The following is a 19096-nucleotide window of genomic DNA, read 5'->3' on the forward strand; positions in this document are numbered from 1 at the left end:
GCATTTGAGTATTGCAAAATTGTAAATTTTAAACAATGTAGCATCTCCTTGGACTATATATTGTAGACACTGGAGAAGATAGTCTTCCAAGGATGAGAAGGAACATCTTCTATATAGCTTTCTTAGAGTTCACAAAAGTGATTCAGTACCCATACAGGCACCATGTTGGCGCATTGCCAGTATGCGTCAATTTCGTGTAGTGACACTACACCCTCCGAACCAAGTATTGGTTCGGTATCGGTACAATATGGTATGCTTGGTAAGGTGTGGTATACCCAACATGATGCGGTAAACTCTGATATGATGAACTTTGGTTTTTGTTTAACCTTCACCAGCCAATGTTTCTTTTGCACGTATTATTTTGATAAACCTTATGTAAAAAGTAACTCAACTTTTAACAAAGATATCAAGATCTGCAAAGGACAATCACATATTCTAAATATGGAATGTAAAGAGACCATGATCCACCTGGCCACTAGCCAAAAGTGTAGGATCTAATCCACCAAAGATCAAGGACACGAACAAACCAAATTATAACAAGTCGCCCAGCTGATGGAACAGCAGTACATAAGAATCTTTTAAGCACAAATCCAGTAACCACTTCTAGATCCAATACATATTTGATGTAGATGACTTTGGCTACAGTTTGTACATATCAAGTATCTGATCAGATAAGTATCATAAACAGTTCTAAATAGAAAATGAAGTGCGGTTTGAGAATGGGATGAACATCATGGTTCAGCGACCGTTGCACTTTAAGCAAGCATATGCAGCATGCTCATACAAATAATATTCTAAGTTGTTCCACCTAATTTTATGATTTCACACCCTTTTTTTTTACTCCAGCATTCTTAGTCCAGAACATTCTAAAATGTTATGTATATGAAAAAACATATGCTTAAATTTAGTTTCGCCACAAAGTCGATGTAAATGAGACCGCTGAAGAATAACTTGATGCACTCCTAAGAACATATAAACATGTGAAAGTTTCTAGCTTTTTAATTTAAGTGTAATATGCTCTGCACATAGGTGAGCTTTACACACAAACCATCTCAATATTGAATACTTGCTACATCTAAGAACATGACAAATGTTGCTACGTGCACATCCATGATAAATAAGCAGCACACATGTTCACGACAGGGTTTATTATTTATATATGCAACAAAGAAAGAATTAAGATCAAACCCTTAGAAACAAGCAACTGAAAAGGTCCAAAATCAAATATGCATGTAAACTCCCTGATGCTAAAGAATATATGCAGTCCAATTTCAAGAAGATGGGAGCATAAAGACCATTGAGACATTCGTGTTTTCTGATGTAATCATCCTTGATCAAATCTCAAGAAACCTTGCAGTTCCTTGTGCAAAGCAGAAAACTATTGCCGAACACTGAATCATAACCCGAAGAAGCTACCATTGGTTTCAATGTGAAATATGTCACCTTTAATCTGCATTTAAATACATTCATACCTTCTTTTTGTTGGATGTAGACATCACATGACGACAGATATGCATGCAAAAGTTTCAAAAATTTTAAAAAGTCAAATGCAGCGGAAATAGAAATTTCATATCTGAATTCTCAACATCATTTTAGGACAACCATTCAGCATAACTTTTAACCATTATACCGGGCAACCTTATATCAGAACAATTTAAAAATTCGGATCAACAATTAGATCTAATCTAACTGGCATGCATAAAGAGATCACATCTCAAATAAAACACCAGGCATCATCATTAATTACAAGATTAAAGATCTAAAAGAAAATCTGAATTTCATACCTTTACGCAGGTAGATCTTCACTGCGATTCGATGATCCGTGGATGTCTTCGAAGTTCCGTCGTAGCCGCACAAGCGTCCGGCCTCTACAGGTATCCACCGAGGCTGATCTGATCAGGAGGTCTCGATCTCACCGGAATGCTAACTCCCTCGCAGAGATCGCTCCCTGGATTATCGAATCGGTTTGATCTTTTGATTCTCTTCTCAAGAGAATCAAAACAATATGTAGGAGGATGATGAAATCAGATCACATCTGATTTCTTTTTTCACTTTTTCTCTTCTCAAGAGAAAATCCAAGATCTCCTGAAGAAGACGAGATCTAATCTCTTTCTTCTTCTATCTTGTCCAACCCTTGGACTAGATCCAAAAAAAGAGAAACGAAAACTTTTGTATCCATCTCATGGACCAATAAGGGGAGAAAAATTAGATCAAATATGATTTTATTCATGTCCAACTCTTGGACATCTTTGGGAGAGAAGAATTTCTGTCCATCTCATGGACCAAGAGGAAGAGAAGAAAAAAAATCAGATCAAATCTGATTTTATGTCCAACCTTTGGACATATAGGAGAAGATGAGGAAGACATGTCCAACTCTTGGACACAAGAGAGAGATAAGAGGTTACCTTCAACAACCAACCTTTGGTTGTAAGAAAGGAGAGGAAGAGGGGCATCCATCCTTTCTCCACGTTGAAAGAAGCCTCGCGTAAACTCCTTTGAACTTCACACCAATCCCCTTGGGCATCCCCTTAGTTGATCTCATCTCTTAGGAAGAGGCACCCCCTTATCCCTATTTAAACTTGGGGTGGTTAGGGTTTGTTGGAGATAGATAAGGACTCCCTTATGCCGCCACCTCTCCTAAAAATTAGGCGCCACAAATTTTTCTCCATGCCTAAGAATATCTCATGCCCTCTCCTTTCTCACCGTGAGACCACATGGGGCGTTAAAACATGTGGGGCGTGGTGCTTCCTAAGACTTGGTCAAAGTTGGTTGAAAACCAAATCAAAGTTGGAGTCCATGTGGATTTTGGTTTCAACATAAGTACTTATTAAGCCCAATCCTATTAGACTCATGAAACCCAATCTGAGTCAAACTCAAACCATATCTAATTAAATTAAATCTGATACAATTTGACTAGGACCCAATTCCAATACTTGACCAAATCAAATAATATGCAACAATTGCAATTAAATCCTCCTATAACTTACTAACTCTTAACAAATCCTCAATATAACTTTTACATTTAAGTCCAATCATCAATCAAATTGATAATTGAGACCACTTGCGATTCGAAATCATGATTCAACAATCCGATCAGTCAAAACCAGTTTTATGTGTGACTCCACAGGTTCTATTCTGTCTGGTAGTGAAAAATATTTTGATCTCCATCAAAATATCATTGAAATTTCTTTCAATAGATTGGAACAATTCCAACTCACCAATTGAGAATTCTTGACCATCAAAATAATTCTCGTTGGTCCCATAATTCACCAGTGACGTCTAGCAACATGCAGTGGCAATCCAGCAGAACCGAAAGATGAACCTTTACGTATACTTATCGTGTGATTCAGTTCTTCTATCGTGAGTCCCGACAAGACAGAGGTTATAGAAAACTCGTCAAACCACATCATCTATCATATGTAAGATTTATTTGACTTGAGTTCATTCATGAAACCTGATGAAAACTCCTTTCTATCATTCATACTGTCCTCGTCAAGATCTTCCAAACTCAATCTTATAAATCATATAGGACTACTTAACTAATAAGATCGATAGATTCCATCTAGATGCACACCCTATTAACCTACAATGAACCTACTGTAGCCAACATATACCTCAAGACTCCGTATGGCTAGGAGATCGAGTTATGGTGCTATCCATGATTTTCGAAACCATCCCGAACCACCCGATTCAGGGCGTTCCGAACCGAACCGATGGCCAAACGATCCGATTCGATCGTGGAAACCGGCATAGAAAAAAATAAAAAAAATTAGTAAACCGCCCGATTCGGACCTAAACCAGGCAGTTCAGCCCGATTTCAGACCGAACCAACCAATTCAACTGTTTTAAGAGGGGGAAAGGCTTGAGAGGAAGCCGAAAGGCTTTTTCTCTGTTATTTCGACACAGCAGAGGCATCTTTCGTCCCTTTTTCATTTCAAGAACAGTCGAAAAACATGCGATCAAGCTTGATTAGAGGTACATATTCGATCCTAGCTCCTGTTCTTCACTTTGCCTCTTTTTTTTAATTAGTAAAAAATAAAAAAACAAGAAAAAACTATGTCAACATTATTTTTTTGTTTGATTTTAATAGTTGTAGATCTATGAAAGATCTACACAATGACACTAAAATCATTAATTTTTAATAAATATATAATTTTTAGAATTAAAAATATATTTTTGGAATAAAAAATTATTTTAAAAAAATAAAATTCGAAAAAAATTGTAAAATCAGATTATGAATGAGGATTTTACGAGCCAACTTGTCAGGACTGTCAATCCAAATATCTGGCCTCTCCTTTGAATTATTTGTTACTTCGTAAAAAGATGGCATTTTTTTGGATACCCATTCTTCCTAAAAACACAATTTGGGATCAAAGAATAGTTTTATTAATCAAAATTTCTCAAAAAATAAAAAAAATCATTAAGTACTTAAAAAAAATAAAATTGGCACACCGATTTGACCAGCATGCCTGCCGTACCGTGTCAGTACAGTAACGAACCGTACCGATTGGCGATCAAAACGACATCCGATATCGGTTCAGAAAATCTTGGTGCAGTCAAATTACTTCATTATGAACAACCGAGGCATCGCAGGTCTAAAAACTAGTCACACCACTACAACATCGAGAATATCAATGACGAGTAGACATCCAAGTGACTTCTCATGTTGGTCATGCTCAATACCGTTGTTCTCTAACAACCACCTGCACTCTCGCTCCAATGTCCCCACACTGTAAACTTAAGACTCATTTACTTAAGGGAAACGATCCATACACCAATCTTATCGGATCAAACATCGTCCCCATGATGATCCTTCAATCGAAAAAAATTTAAAAATTAACCATCAATGACACATACCTCAAATTTTCAATTCTTAAGAATGTGTCTTCTTATTAATTTTGTGGACGATTCATGGACACATACACTATATGAATGGAATTAACTGCCCTAATTAATTAAATCAAATACAAAATTATGTTCTAGAAAGAATTAATGTGTCGGCTTGATTGGCTTCTAGGGCATACATCTAACACTTTTTACTTCTCACAATAATATAAAAAAATATAGTTTATGCTTCTCCGGCCATAGTTTCAGAATTGAGGTACCTCACTAGCATATTTTCCCTTTTTCTCAACCCAAACTATTGTAGCTACAACCTACAAGTGAAATGATCTTCCTTGAGAAAAAAATATTTCTATATCAAATTAAATAGCAAAATGTTTCAGAATGCCTATGCAATATCATAATTGCCTCCACAAATCAAGATTAAAAAATTGAACTTTCACAGACTTCCCTATAATTGCTCTTTGTAACAAATATACTGATGTTAGCAATCATCAGTATTTTCTCTATGTAAAATGGACAAACCAATCTGATTCATCAAGTAAAATTATCACACTTTAACACAAGCTTCCATGACGGTGATATAACTATCTAAAAACACCTACAAACATTCTCTTATTCTAAAAAAATAACAGAAAAAAAGTGAAAGGTTAGAATTTCAAGAAAAAATTTAGTTCTCTGTTTACCAAAAATAGTACAAGAAATCCAGTCCTTTCCTCTATGCAGTGAAGCTAGGATCATTGGTAAATCTTGCATATACAAAAGAAAAAAGTGTACGTGGTAAAGTTTAGATGATGTTCGAACACTATAATGGTAAAAATGATCTAATGAAACTAAATATAATCAATCCATTGAAATGACATGTCTGCAATATAGTATAAGAGGAAGGTAGGTAAGCAAAGAAGAAGAAATTCAACTTACGCATCATTATCCCTAGAAAGAGATAGAGCACTCAAAGACAATGCATGAGCTATTTCAATGACAAATGTCAGTGTACAGTCCTTCGATTCCAGGGATCTCAAAAGCTTCTTGAAGCAACTTAAGAATGGGGGAGGCCACCTCCAGTCATGCTCAGTTGAAGTGGTACTATCACCATATCTCTCATCTCGTTCTGTTTGCTCAAGTGTAGAAGATCGCATTTGTGAAAAGAGGGAAGCAAGAGCACTTCTACCGTGACTGCAGGAAGTTAGTTCCTTGAAAGTCACAAGACATGCTAACAATTCCTTTCCAACTGGCAGAACCTGATAAGAGCAACTTTATCAATCATGATTGAGGAAAACTAAATTAAAGGAAGAAAAAATCTTCAAGAGTTAGCAGAAACAATGAGCAAATGAAAAGAATGTCAAGGTACAATGAGTACTCTATGAGAGACGAACAATTGACTGGAATATCAAATCATGGAGATATGCAAAAGATGGTCACTGCCCACTGCCTAGAAGCCAAATGTTTTGAGCATCATAAATAAGACGAGACCATATCTCATCATTCTAAAGTACATTATTTTTTACATGAATGATAGCAAAACAATGAGGTTATTCTCAAAAACAAAAACATTAAACTGTTTCCACACTAAGAACTAGTGTTAGAATTGATCATGCAAATGAAATATTTCATCATTTTGTGCAAACTGACAGCAAATAACAATGTTACAAGTGTGGAAATAGGCTAAGCAAGGTTTTAAATCCCGTGCGACAAGGCTGTCTCGATTTTTTCATGGAATGGGACGCGCCGCCATCCCGCCCCGTTCCGACTCTTAGAACAGGAAAAGTCCCAAGATGTCCCGATTGAGTTGCTGGCAAGGTTTTCAGAATCATCCCGAATCGGATGGTTCGGGGCGTGCCGAATCGGACCGATGGGGAACCGGAACAGTTCCAGCTTGGAAAGTGGCACACGCCAGTGCCAAAGGAGAGAGAGAAAGAGAGGAAGAAAAAGAGAGAAGGATGCCGTCAGAGGCCGACAGTGGCCCGCTGCGGCAGTCGGAGAGCCGTGGAAGCCTCAGCGGCTCAATTCGCCCGATAAGGCTGTTAAAAGAGAGAGAAAGAGAGAGAGAGAGGGGAGAGTGACTCACCAGAGGGAGGACAGGACGGCGGAGGGGCTGCCGGAGGTTTCCGAACGTCCGTCGTGGCCAGCGGGTGGCAGAAACCATGCAGGTGGAGTCGCAGCCGCGGAACAGGGGTTGTCGCCCCCCTATTCACGTGTCGGGCCTTTTTTAAAAACGAAGATGAACAATGAAGCCGGCAAATGATTTGCCGGCTTCACTGCTTAGGAGATTTTTTTAAAAAAAATTAAAAATAGTGAAGTCGAGAATCGGATTGCCGGCTTCTTTTTTTAAATTTTTTTTTAAAAAAAAGCAAAAACAATGAAGTCAGCAAATGATTTACCGGCTTCACTTAAGTTCCGATTTTTTAAAAAAACCCCGTGAAACAGGAGCGTTCGCCTTGTTTCACGCCCGCAGCACTGTGCGCGTGGACTGCACCATTTGGCGGCCACGATGGCCAGTCGGAGACCGTCCGACAGCCCCTCCTCCGACTCCTTCCCCTCCCTCCTTTTCTTTCTTCCTCTCTATTTCTCTCTTTTCCTCCTCCCAGTTCCCTTCCTTATTTCGGTTCGCGCCGGTCCAGTACGGTATGGATTCGTACCGATTTTGCACAGGTACCAAGTCCGTGAATCTTGGATGATAGGATGTTAGCAGGACAAAACAAGAACATCCCGCTAGGACCTGAATTCTTGGTGCCAAGGAACAATAATTGTTTTAGTGCATGAATGCTAGCAATGACTATTGACATACTCCGTACATAAACTAGTTGTGAGTATTTAAACCTTTAAATAGTCAAAAAAGCAACAAGAATCCACGATAAATAAAGTAATAACAAACATTTCACTATTAAAAAATATGTTAATAATTGGCGATCTAAATTTGGAAACGAGTATGCATTCTGATGAGAAAATTGATGAGCCATCACCATGAAAAGAAAATGACAAAATTCCTCCCCAATTAGTTATTAGCTAAGAAAACATGTTAACCTATAAACAACAGCAATTATAGTGAACAAATACATCTAATTATTATGTCCCATTTGATTTATCCAGATTTCCTGTACTTTTCAATGTATGCATTATTAGTTTATTAAAAGATTTCATATTTTCTTCATCTATCAGGCAACCGGTTGGAAGAACCCTTTTTTCTATCATATATGCTCATTGGCCTGATTAGGTTTAAATAAAGAAAAAAAAGTAATCAACTAATGTTTCAATAAAAATAAATATTCTGTTATCTCAGATCAAGCCTAGTAGTTCTGTTGGTATTAAACAGTATAACCTGTTACTCCATGCATGTAATATGTTTCTTCTCACTACCCTTTGCCTTTTGCATTAAATATGTTAAACTTAGCTTGATGTTTTAGTTTGGACTTAACATTACTAACACAATAGTAAATCGCATTAGCTTCTCACAGATCCTTCTCACAACAAAACTTAAAAAATAAACATAAGAATAAAGTATAGAATTTTCCCCTTTCAACATTTAAGTTAGGTATAGACCACCAATTTAAAGTAGCAAAACGAATGCCTCAGCAATGGGAAGCACCGATCTCAACCTTACCTCCTAGCAGCATAAAATAGGAAAACAAATATATATATATATATATATATATATATATATATATATATAGCACCGATCTCAACCTTACCTCCTGGCAGAATAAAATAGGAAAACAAATATATATATATAACCTCCTGGCAGAATAAAATAGGAAAACAAATATATATATATATATATATATTAGGGGTGCCAGTGCCTTAGGATCTTCCAGAAGTTGGATTTTTTTTAGCTTCTAGCAATTAGCGTGTGAATAAAAGAAAAATGATTGTGAACCTATTCGTATAACAAAAAATTCTTCTCAGACATTTAACTTCCTCCAAAACTTCTTTGTGGATAAACTAGATCTAGACAAAAATAAATCTGGGACACAAACATTTACGCCAACCAGACTGCCATGCTAATTTTATACTAACTAGACTGAGCCATGTTAAACACTTGGACAGTAAACATATTTAGTTTGGTCACATTGACCAGCACCAATTTTCTATAACCAGAATTCGTCCTGTTATCTGAATGAGTCTGGATTTAGAATTATAATACAATGCAAATGATAAAAATACACATCCAAGTAATGTTAAATTGGCTAGCATGGCTAGCGTACAGTTAACCTAATCAATAGTGCTGTAAAATCTTCACAAACACACAACACAAAATGCAAGAATGCTCAAACCAAACAGATTACAAAAGCAATTGTAGGATACCATTTGGCCAAAACAGTTAGTAGTCTTTATCATCCACTTTTATTAAATTTTTCTCATAAATAAAAGTACAACTATTGAGAGAGGCGCATACAATAGCTTCCATGCACAGCTCTAAGCAGCCAATGTGCAGGCATCAAAGGCGCTACTTAGCAATTTGGTGGTGTTTAGGCATACAGGTGAAAGAAGATGAAAAGGGAGGGAAAACAGGTGATGGAGGCAGAAGGAAGGAGTGGGGAAGAAGGGAGCTACAGAGAGACGAACAAGGTGGAGGACGAAGGGGAAGAGGAAGAGGTCTAAGCAGATGGAGAATGAGGATGATAGATGAACGAGGAAAGGTGTTGGAGCAAGATGAACTAGGAGAGTGTTTAGGATCAAATTTGAACCTATTAACTAAAATAGGTTTCAAAATCAACGATATGGTTTCTAATTATAGATCATCTAAGTAGTAAGTGATTGTGATTCACAAAACACTAGCATGAGATTTAACTCAATTATGTTTGAGGTGAAAATATACACCCCAAAAGAAATAATTATGTCAACATATTATAGAGGAGGACAAATCATTATTGATCCATTTCTACAGTACAGTCTTGGAACAAATAAGCAAGTTCAGTCATGCAACAAATAAGTTCAGTCATAAGAATGAGTCATTTCCCTGCTCAAACACCTATGATGCACCCCAACATGCTACATATAAATCATAGCAGTCCAGCCTAATAGCCAAGCATGCACCTATATGCCCCCGCTCAGCACCTGTTTCAGATTGAATACATGCGACATCCACTGGTCCTTGCAACCAACCAAATCCCTTGGGGCAACCGCAGCGCTCGTGCACAACTCCATGCCACAGAAAAACTCTTCCTAACAGTGCTCCACAACCAGGCACTTTTGTGCCATTCTAAGGCTTTGTCCCTTAAGCCAAATACCGCCCACCTAGACACCACTTCCTCTAAAGCCTTGAAATCTATGAACAACCCTATCTTTCCAACTCCAAAAATCCAATTTTGGTGAAACATCTAAAGGCTCAAGGATGAAAAGAAACAGAAGTGAAAAGATGAAGAAAGATGAGGTGACAAGAGAAAGAAGACTCAGTTTTTGTATTTTCCTCCCCTAGCTAAGAAGCACAAATACGATAGGGAACATGGATACGGTACGATACTGATACAAGGATATGATAAATTCTTAAAAATATAGAATACGATACAGCTGGGATATGGTATATTAAATAATATAAAATTAATATAATATTAATATAGAAGCATAAATACTCAACATAAATTTAACATATAAACACAAATCATAACTCAAAAGCACCTATGTTTGAAAAGCATCATTAATGCATAATCATTACAAGCAAAAATTCTAAAAGATTAACATAAAAACACCAATGTTTCAAAAGTCAGCATCAAGAGCATTTATCCTATCCTATCCTCATGAACATGAACAATTGCAATCTCATCTCCTCCATTTCCATCATCAGTAAAAAGTATAATGTTTCAATAAAAAGTTCTGTGTTTGTGAAAAATTAGGAAATGGTGGCGTTTCAATGTTTTCATTAATGGCAAAATTCATTACCCAACTGTATCCCAGCCGTACCCAACTGTATCCGATGCCGAAAAAATCAGAAAAGAGAAGGAAAACAGCCGGACACGTGGTGGGTACGTATTGCACCGTGTCCCCAACGTTTCCATATCGGAAACGTGTCCGACATTGATACGGAAGCCATTTTGCCGTACCCATGCTTCCTAGTCCCCTAATTCTTTTTTATTTTTATTCCTCAGCTTCCTCTACATATTGTCTGGCTCTTACACTCATTAATACTGTGAATGCTGCCCATCATATTTCACAGCTAACTTGCATTCCTGTATATGCTAATAGGGCACTCTATTGCCATGCACACCACCTGTTCATTAAATTGCTAGTCCATATCACATGTAAACTGGTTGTGTGCAGCCCAATTCAAGCTCCCATATGCATTCAATACCCATCATATGCACAGCCCAACTACAACAAAAACTTGACTCCCCTATGAGGCCCAAATTTGGCCTTATATGACGCCCAAGTCAAACTCTGCACAGCCCAAGTCCAGTCCCTAGTACGCCCAAAACTGAATCTATGTCAGCAACCTAGATACAGACCAAACTGCTCCTATTGGTAGCTCAACAGCATCTCCAGCACACAAATCATAGTCAACAATAAGACAGGCTCGTTTACAGCCAAAATCAGTCTATATATGCAATCCTTATCCACCTCAAAAGCAGCCATCATTCGCAGCACAATTCTAGCTCCACGCTTGCAGCCCAAACAGTCCTCTTTGATCCCTCTAGAGCAATCAAAATGCAGTCCATTTATGTTGTCTAAAAGGAGCCCAGTATGGCCCAGACCTACTCCTAAAAACTGGTCATACACAATCCACTTATGCAGCAGCTTACAGTAGTTCATGTGAGCTGTTCAAAAGATAGTTCAATTAGGTTGCATTTGGTGCATTGCCAGGCAATCTTGGAAGGTAATATGGATTGCCTTCAGGATAAATTGCCACCATTAAATTGCCAGTAATATTGATCACTGCGTTTGGTATACACAGGTAATGTTACAATAAAATTATTAGAAATCTTGATTGAAATATTTGGTATGATAATCAGATTACCAGTAATGTGAAATCAAATTCTTAAAACATCCAGATAAGGGGTGTGGGGAACTGCGGGCACTAGGGGGTGGAGAGGGGGCAGGCGCGTGTGGAGCCATAGGGATGGAGGGGACGGGCATGGTGGAGCTACGGGAGGGTGGTGGGGGACAAGGGCGGAGGAGTCACGGACAGATAAAGGGAGATGGAGCCGCAGGCCGGGGGCATACACGGAGGAGGGTGAGGGTTGGGCGATGGATTTTGTGTGATTTTTTTTAGGAATAATTTTGTCCAAAATTTTTATTGCAATATTGCCAAAGAAGTAGTAATCCAGATTACCACCCAAAAAGCACACCAAACACAATAATCTAGATTACCACATTAAATTGCCCGCAATCTGGATAGATTGCCAGCTACCAAACGCAACCTTACAGTTTAGACCTGTTTCCAATGTGGTCTTAAGTCTTAACAAATTTAAGACCATATTCCTTCAAACTGTCCTAACCCAAAACCACAAGATGCAAGCAATGGGCCTATAGCCAATGTGGTCTTAAGTCTTAACAGATCTGCGGCCCTATTCCTTCATGATGTCCTAACCCAAAACCACAAGATGCAAGCAGTGGGCCTATAGCCATGTGCCTTCAAGGTGCTTTAGCCCAAAAGGATACTATTCAAGAATAGGTCCATAGCCATATGCCTTCAGAGTCGCTTGGTCCAAATTAACGAAACTCCAATATTTGAGCTCGCAACCATGTCTTCAAGGTGTCTTAGCCCAAAAGAAAAATTTCAAGAACTGATCCTTGTTTGTATGCTTTTGGGGTGGCTTATCCCAAAAGGAGAATCAAGAAGGGGTCCACAGCCATATGCCTTTGAGAAAGCCTAGCCGAAAAGGAAAATTTCAAGAATGTGCTTAGATCCATATGCCTGCAGGGTGGCCTAATCCGAAAGACTTAAATTTCAAGCATAAGCCTAAAGCTGTGTTCCTTCATGGTAGCCTAGATCAAAAGGTTCAACTTTCAAGATTGGATCCATTTCCATACATTCAGAAGTGGTCCTCAAAAAACAGCATAGAAGTCTCCAAACTGAAAAATAGATCTCTAAGTCCCTAAACTGGAAAAGTTCAAGATAGACATCCAACTCCCTAAAGTGGACAAGTTCGAGATAGACCTCTAAGCATTTAAACTGCACAAAAACAAAATAGGCCTCTAAGTCTTCAAACTAAAAAATAGATCTCTAAGTCCCTAAACTGGAAAAGTTCAAAATAGACATCCAACTCCCTAAATTGGACAAGTTCAAGATAGCCCTCTAAGCATTTAAACTGCACAAAAACAAAATAGGCCTCTAAGTCTCTAACGTGGATAAGTTTAAGATAAACCTTTAGGTCTCTAAATTTGGGATATGTCCCTCGTTAAGCCATATAAATTAGATTGGACAATAATAAAATTACATTTTCAATTTAATTTTCTTAGCATTTTCTTTAAGTATCTGAATTGGAGATGCCCGATTAATAAAGGGTAATTATTAGGGCTCTGAAGCTTGCTAGAAACCATGGACCCACATAAACAACAAGCCTTTTTTGCAATTTGATGCGATCAACTTATAAAATTAACTGGCAATTCCTCATCTCTCTAGACTCCCAAAACTATCACCAGGGCATATTTGTGATCCCATAAATTCTAGCACGCCTGATAAGACTTGGCTTCTCCTCCCTTTCGTGAGATCTCAAGAACAATGCAAAAAAGTAAAGGAAAACCTTTATTAATTGAGTTTTTTTATTCAACAAGAGAATTTGCACTCAATCAGTAATCATTGTGTATGCTAGGAGGATGTCCATTGCTGCTACACCAGCAATCCAACCTACACCATCTGCTTGTGGGCCATGTTTCATGTTTGCATGTCACAAAGTAACATTGAGGCAGGTAATGTTTAAGCTGCAATTCGGGTTGAAACCATCCATGACATAGCCCACTCAATCCTGCTACTGCAACTACAACTCGCGTATGCAAAAGTAAGGAGGTTGTCCCTACTCAAATTCCTATTGGGGAGAATATTATCATGGAAGCTGTTGTTTATGCTACAATTAGTCCGCATCTGCCAACAAGGAATAAGAGACCAAATATGATTATGCCTGTGCCTTCCAAGCAACACTCCACTACGACACTACTCAAAGGTTGTCTACTTTTGATAGGATATGTCCACTAACTTCAACATCCATGAGGACAGTTTGTTGCAACATCATGGGCTTAATAAATACTAGCCCATTCACTTTTACCACAAAAGACATAAACAATGGAGTTTGCAAAAGGTCCTCCTATGCTACGATCACTCAGAACATTGCAAGTTAGTTCATGAAAGAAGACATAATGATATTCATCATTGCACTTATGCAAATGACAACTCTGCTGGGGGTTCAAAGTCTTCTAGAAAACAAGTTCATCAAACCCGTGATCAAAGATTCAGATCCCAACGGAACATCCCGCGGGACACCGAGACAGGACGTCCCGCTAACATCCCAGCATCCCAATCGGGACTGCAGCCGCCGCGGGGTTCGAAACAGAGGCTTTGCCCCCTATTTCATCGGATTTTTTAAAAAATCTAACACGATGAAGCTGACAATGGATTTTTAACCTGACAGCCCTCCGACGGCCTCCTCCGCCGTCTTCCCCTCCTTCCTCTCCCTTCCCTTCCCCCCTCTCTCTTTTCAGTTTCTCTCACGGAGAACCGCGGAGCCCGATAGGCCAGAACGGCCCTTCGACAGCCTCCACGACCCTCCAATGGCCACCGTAGGTGTCTCCACCGACCACCCTCTCCCTCCCTCTCCCTCCCTCCGCCCCTCTCTTTTCCTCTATAGTTCATCACCCGTTTTCATGTCGGTTTGGACCCAATACGATCTAGTATAGGGAGCGTGCTGACTCGTACCACCAGCCAATCGGTACGGGATTCGATTTCGAGTCAGTGATCCTTGGTTGAGACCATAATTTGGTAATGGTCAAGGGGTGGATTTTCATCTCAACTGACATCTCAAAAGCAAAGCAAGTACCAAAACATTATTTGCCTGCCAAATCATCATTGCGTCAATCACCTTTCTCCAATCTTAAGCTAAGTCCTAGATGGCTCTTTTAAGAGTTTTAAATGGGATTCGAAATTTGACTTTTTTTAAGGGTTACATTGCATAATAGACCCTCCCACTAAGGGTGGCAATCAAGTCAGGTTGGGTATAAATAGGTCAGGGTCAGATATGGGTTTAGTCAAAAAACTCTGAACCTAGACCCAACCTGTTTATTTAAACAGATCCGGTTTTAAAATTCGAATCTGACCTGCTTAATAAATAGGTTATCCGATCCGACCGGTTTACGACCCGTTTATAATCTATTAAAAAAATTTAAAACCCAACCGGTTTAATAACCCATTTAAAAAAAATTAAAAAAACCTGAGAACAGTGCAGCTCTACCCTTGCCGCATCTCCGCTCGACCACCTCTCTGGCCTCCGTCCTGGCTGCACTCTTGGCCACCTCCAGCTCCGCCCGACCGACCGCCCTCGTCGAGGTGTCGCCTCCAGCTCTGCCCGACCGAAAGCCCTCACCACGCTCTATCGGAAGGCTCAAAAGGTCATCATCAGGAGTGGGGCCTGTTGGGGAGCTGTCGGTCGGGGGATAGGGCCGCTGGAGCCCCCAAATCAAAATCTCGTTTTCGTTCCTCCTGACTTGAAGGAGAGTTTTCCAGGCCTACAGTAGCGCTGCCATGCTGTTCGTTCAGATGGACGCCTACCGCGGCAGCCCCACCACCTTCGTCGTCATCGGCCTCACCTCCAAGCCCACCCACATCTTCAGCACCCCCTGTTCAAATGTGAGTGGGTCTCCAACAACCCCTTCGCTGCCTCGGTCTGCGCCAAGGCCTACAAGATGCTCCCCGAATGGGGCTACGGCCATGTCCATACTGTCGCCGTCGTCAACTGCACCTTCCCTTCCAACCTCCACCACCCCTCACGTGGATTAAGAGAAGCAAAGCATGGCAAGGGGATCACAGGGTGGAAGGTGAGAGGGGGGAGTAGGGGTGACGGTGGACCACAGCATGGAGGAACACGGACGATGGGGGCAGCACTGCGAAGGCGACGACATGGAAGAAACGCAAACCTCAATGCACAGGCATGGAAGAGGGAGGCAATGGGGGTGAGGTAGTGTCTCAGTGAGAAATTAAGGCCTTTTAGTTTTGAGGAAGGAGAAGAGGAAAAGGGCGAAGCGAAAAGGGGCAAGTCCCATCGATGAAATTTCATGGGCCACAGGTGGAAACGGTCAAAATTGAAACGGGCTCAAATTTGCTATAGCAAATTGAAATGGGCCACCCAAGTATTTTAAATAAAAATTATAAACAGATTAAGCAGGTTGGATAGATGAGAAATTTAAACCCAAACCCGATCTGTTTAATAAATGGGTTAAACAAGTCGACCCATTTACGAGCTGAACCCATTTAAGTCAAACCCAAACATGTTTAAGGAAGGCGAACACGGGTCGGGTTGGCAGATCGGATCATATTTTGCCACCCCTACCTCCCACCCACTCCATGATGGCAAATTGTGGACTTGTACTACAGTCTTCATAAGATCAACATAGCCTCACCATTTAGCTTCAAAAAATAAGTTAAGGTGACTGTAGAACTCCATAGCATTTTTTTCCAGCAGAGGCTCAATTTCTCCATTCTTCCTAGTTTGTGGTGGGCAATTACTTCAAAGAACAACAAAGAAAAAAGATTGTTAACAAGGTTGAAGCACTTAAGCTTCATTTGGCTTGGAAGCCAAAATTTCCCTCAAGTGGCGTGTTGTGACATTCTCTATTAAGCTTACGATCCAAAACAAACAAATAGTTGAGGGGCAACCTATTATAATAAAACCTTCAAATGGAAACCAAATTAAACATCCTTCATTGCCAAGAATACTTAGTCTTTAGGTTGCATTTGGTGCATCGCCAGATAATGTAGATTGCCTTCAAGAGAGATTGCTACCATGAAATTGCCAGTGATGTTGATTATTATGTTTGGTACATGCAAATAATATTGCAGTAAAATTACTGAGAATCTTGACATGTTTGGTATGACAATCAAATTACCAATAATGTGAAATCAAATTTTCAAAATACCCCCATAAAATTTTATGAAATTTTGAACTACTAGGAAAAGTTTGATTTTATTTTCTCAATTTAAATCAAAATTTTTAAAATACACCTGACGAGAGGGGGTGGTGGCTGGGTCGTTGGAGGGGCCGATGGTGGAGGCGAGAGAGGAGAGGTCGATGCCGACGTAGAAGTGGAGGCCATGGCCGGAGATGATAAGGGCATAGGCAGAGGAAGGCAGTCGAGGGTGGCAAGGCCTAGAGGGAGGCGGGTGGAGGGGAGGGTTTTGTGTAATTTTTTGAGGGGTAATTTTATCCAAAATTTCTTTTGCAGCATTGCCAAACAAGTGGTAATCTGGATAGCCACCTCTCCCCAAGGTAATTTGGATTGCCTCCTAGGAGGTAATTTGATTGCCACCCAAAAAGCATACCAAACAGTAATTTGGTGGGCCCACTTTAAATTGCTGGCAATCTGTATAGATTGCTAGCTACCAAACGCAACCTTAATACTCAAGTCATGGAGCAAATCACTTCTATATTAAACAATTCACTGAGCTCTGGGATCCATTATACCCGGGCTAAATTTGCTAGTCAAGTGGAGGCAGCTGCGAACGAGAAGTGATTGTCCTTTACTGCATCCTTGGAACAATCCATATGCTGGCTAGAGAAGTGAATATTCATCGTCAATATTCCATTGACACTATCACAGGGTACAGGCAGAAAGTACGCTTCTATGATGGCTCTTTGGACCAAAATGGAGGGAAAAATAGAAATTCACCCTGAAGATAAATATGTGCAACATACTTGTTCATCACAAAAGGGAAAAAGTTTTGAAGTCTCAAAAACTAGTACCCTTCTACAAACTTGTCTTCTAAATGAAAATAAATGCATGCTTAGCCCCTGGATCCACTTCATTGTAGTAAACTTAATTATCCACTTCAGCTAACTAAGAAAACGTCAAGTGATGACATAATTTCAACAATTTTCTCACCCTATAATTTCATAATAGTGGAAAGACATCAGCGGCCATTGGCCATAAATCCTCATCTATAGAATTAAAAAGTCTTATACACTAAAATAAATGGAGAAAAGGAAAAGGAAAAAGGGAAAATGATAGGATATCTCCTTCCTTAATGTGTTGTAAACAAAATTGTGCCATTATTACATCCAAAATCACATCTCCTCTAACATTCAGTGATTGACTGAAACAGCATTCTGACAATACATGACAAGGACCAGCAACAACGACATCGTCGCATTGATAGAAGATGTGCCAAATGGTATAAAATGGCTTGTGCTGGTAATACAAAATGTTTGAACATAAAACAAAACATCTTGACTGTCCTTATTATTTATGCTATCTTAGGTCATTGCATGAACTGAAAGTATCGAGCCGTTCTCTCAACATAAGGTCCCCAAAATATTGTGGATATCTTATCGAAAGTTGAAGAATGAATAATGAAAAAGGTCCAAGAACAGGCAACTGGAAGGGTTCAAAAGGCATCACCCCCCACCCCCCTCCCCCACCCCCCAAAAAAAAAAAAGGACACGACATTTTGTCCCAGACTCCTAACATGATCTCCACATAAAGCAAATATTGACACTTAAGGCACTGTGGAGGTAAATGACAGAAGATTTCTTTGTAGTTCAGCAAGGCAGTAAGCCATGCTGTTTACCGGGCATGATTCTTCTGCTTAACCATTTATTCAAAAAGAAAATGTGAGTAGCAGTTTTAAATGGATGACTTATGAATGAAACAAACATATTACCACTTAAAAATATTTAAAGGAAAATTACTTCTGAGGAATATTCAACATTGTAAACAAAGCGCACATCAAAAATAATAAGTGATGCATGCTTCGCATAATAAGAAAGAAAATTGGTCCAGAAAAAGAAAAATCATACACCATCCTTGAAATATCAAAAGGTAAGATTAATTTGGATCACATACAAATGCAACTAGCACAAATGACCCTCTCTTTGATTTGAGATATTGAAGAAGCTTTTAAAGCATGCACTTCCTAAAAAACTACATGGCATTACCAAAATAAATAAAATAAATAAATAAAATCACTGGAGTGGTAAGTTACCTGACATAACTTGAGGACATGATGCACAATCAAGGAATTTTCTTCAATAGCAATATTTTCATTTAAATACCTGATTATGAGAGTAAAAACAATTTATATTCTCAAGAAAATGCAAAATCAGAATGAAATACAAAA

The 19096-nt window shown here is 39.3% G+C and overlaps 1 protein-coding gene across 10 annotated transcripts in view; it reads right to left on the reverse strand.

Annotated features, from left to right (window-relative positions):
• LOC105035049 (protein virilizer homolog) overlaps window positions 1–19096 on the reverse strand; it is a 115949-nt gene that overhangs the window by 32171 nt on the left and 64682 nt on the right. For all 10 annotated transcript variants that reach the window (XM_073251728.1, XM_073251729.1, XM_073251730.1 and 7 more), the window contains 2 exons: window positions 18962–19031; window positions 5764–6083 (listed from right to left, as the gene is read on the reverse strand). In XM_073251728.1, coding sequence (XP_073107829.1) covers window positions 5764–6083; window positions 18962–19031 — 390 coding nt within the window. The remainder of the gene's footprint in view (window positions 1–5763; window positions 6084–18961; window positions 19032–19096) is intronic.

This window comes from Elaeis guineensis, chromosome 2 (assembly GCF_000442705.2).
Source record: "Elaeis guineensis isolate ETL-2024a chromosome 2, EG11, whole genome shotgun sequence".
Lineage (NCBI taxonomy): Eukaryota > Viridiplantae > Streptophyta > Magnoliopsida > Arecales > Arecaceae > Elaeis > Elaeis guineensis.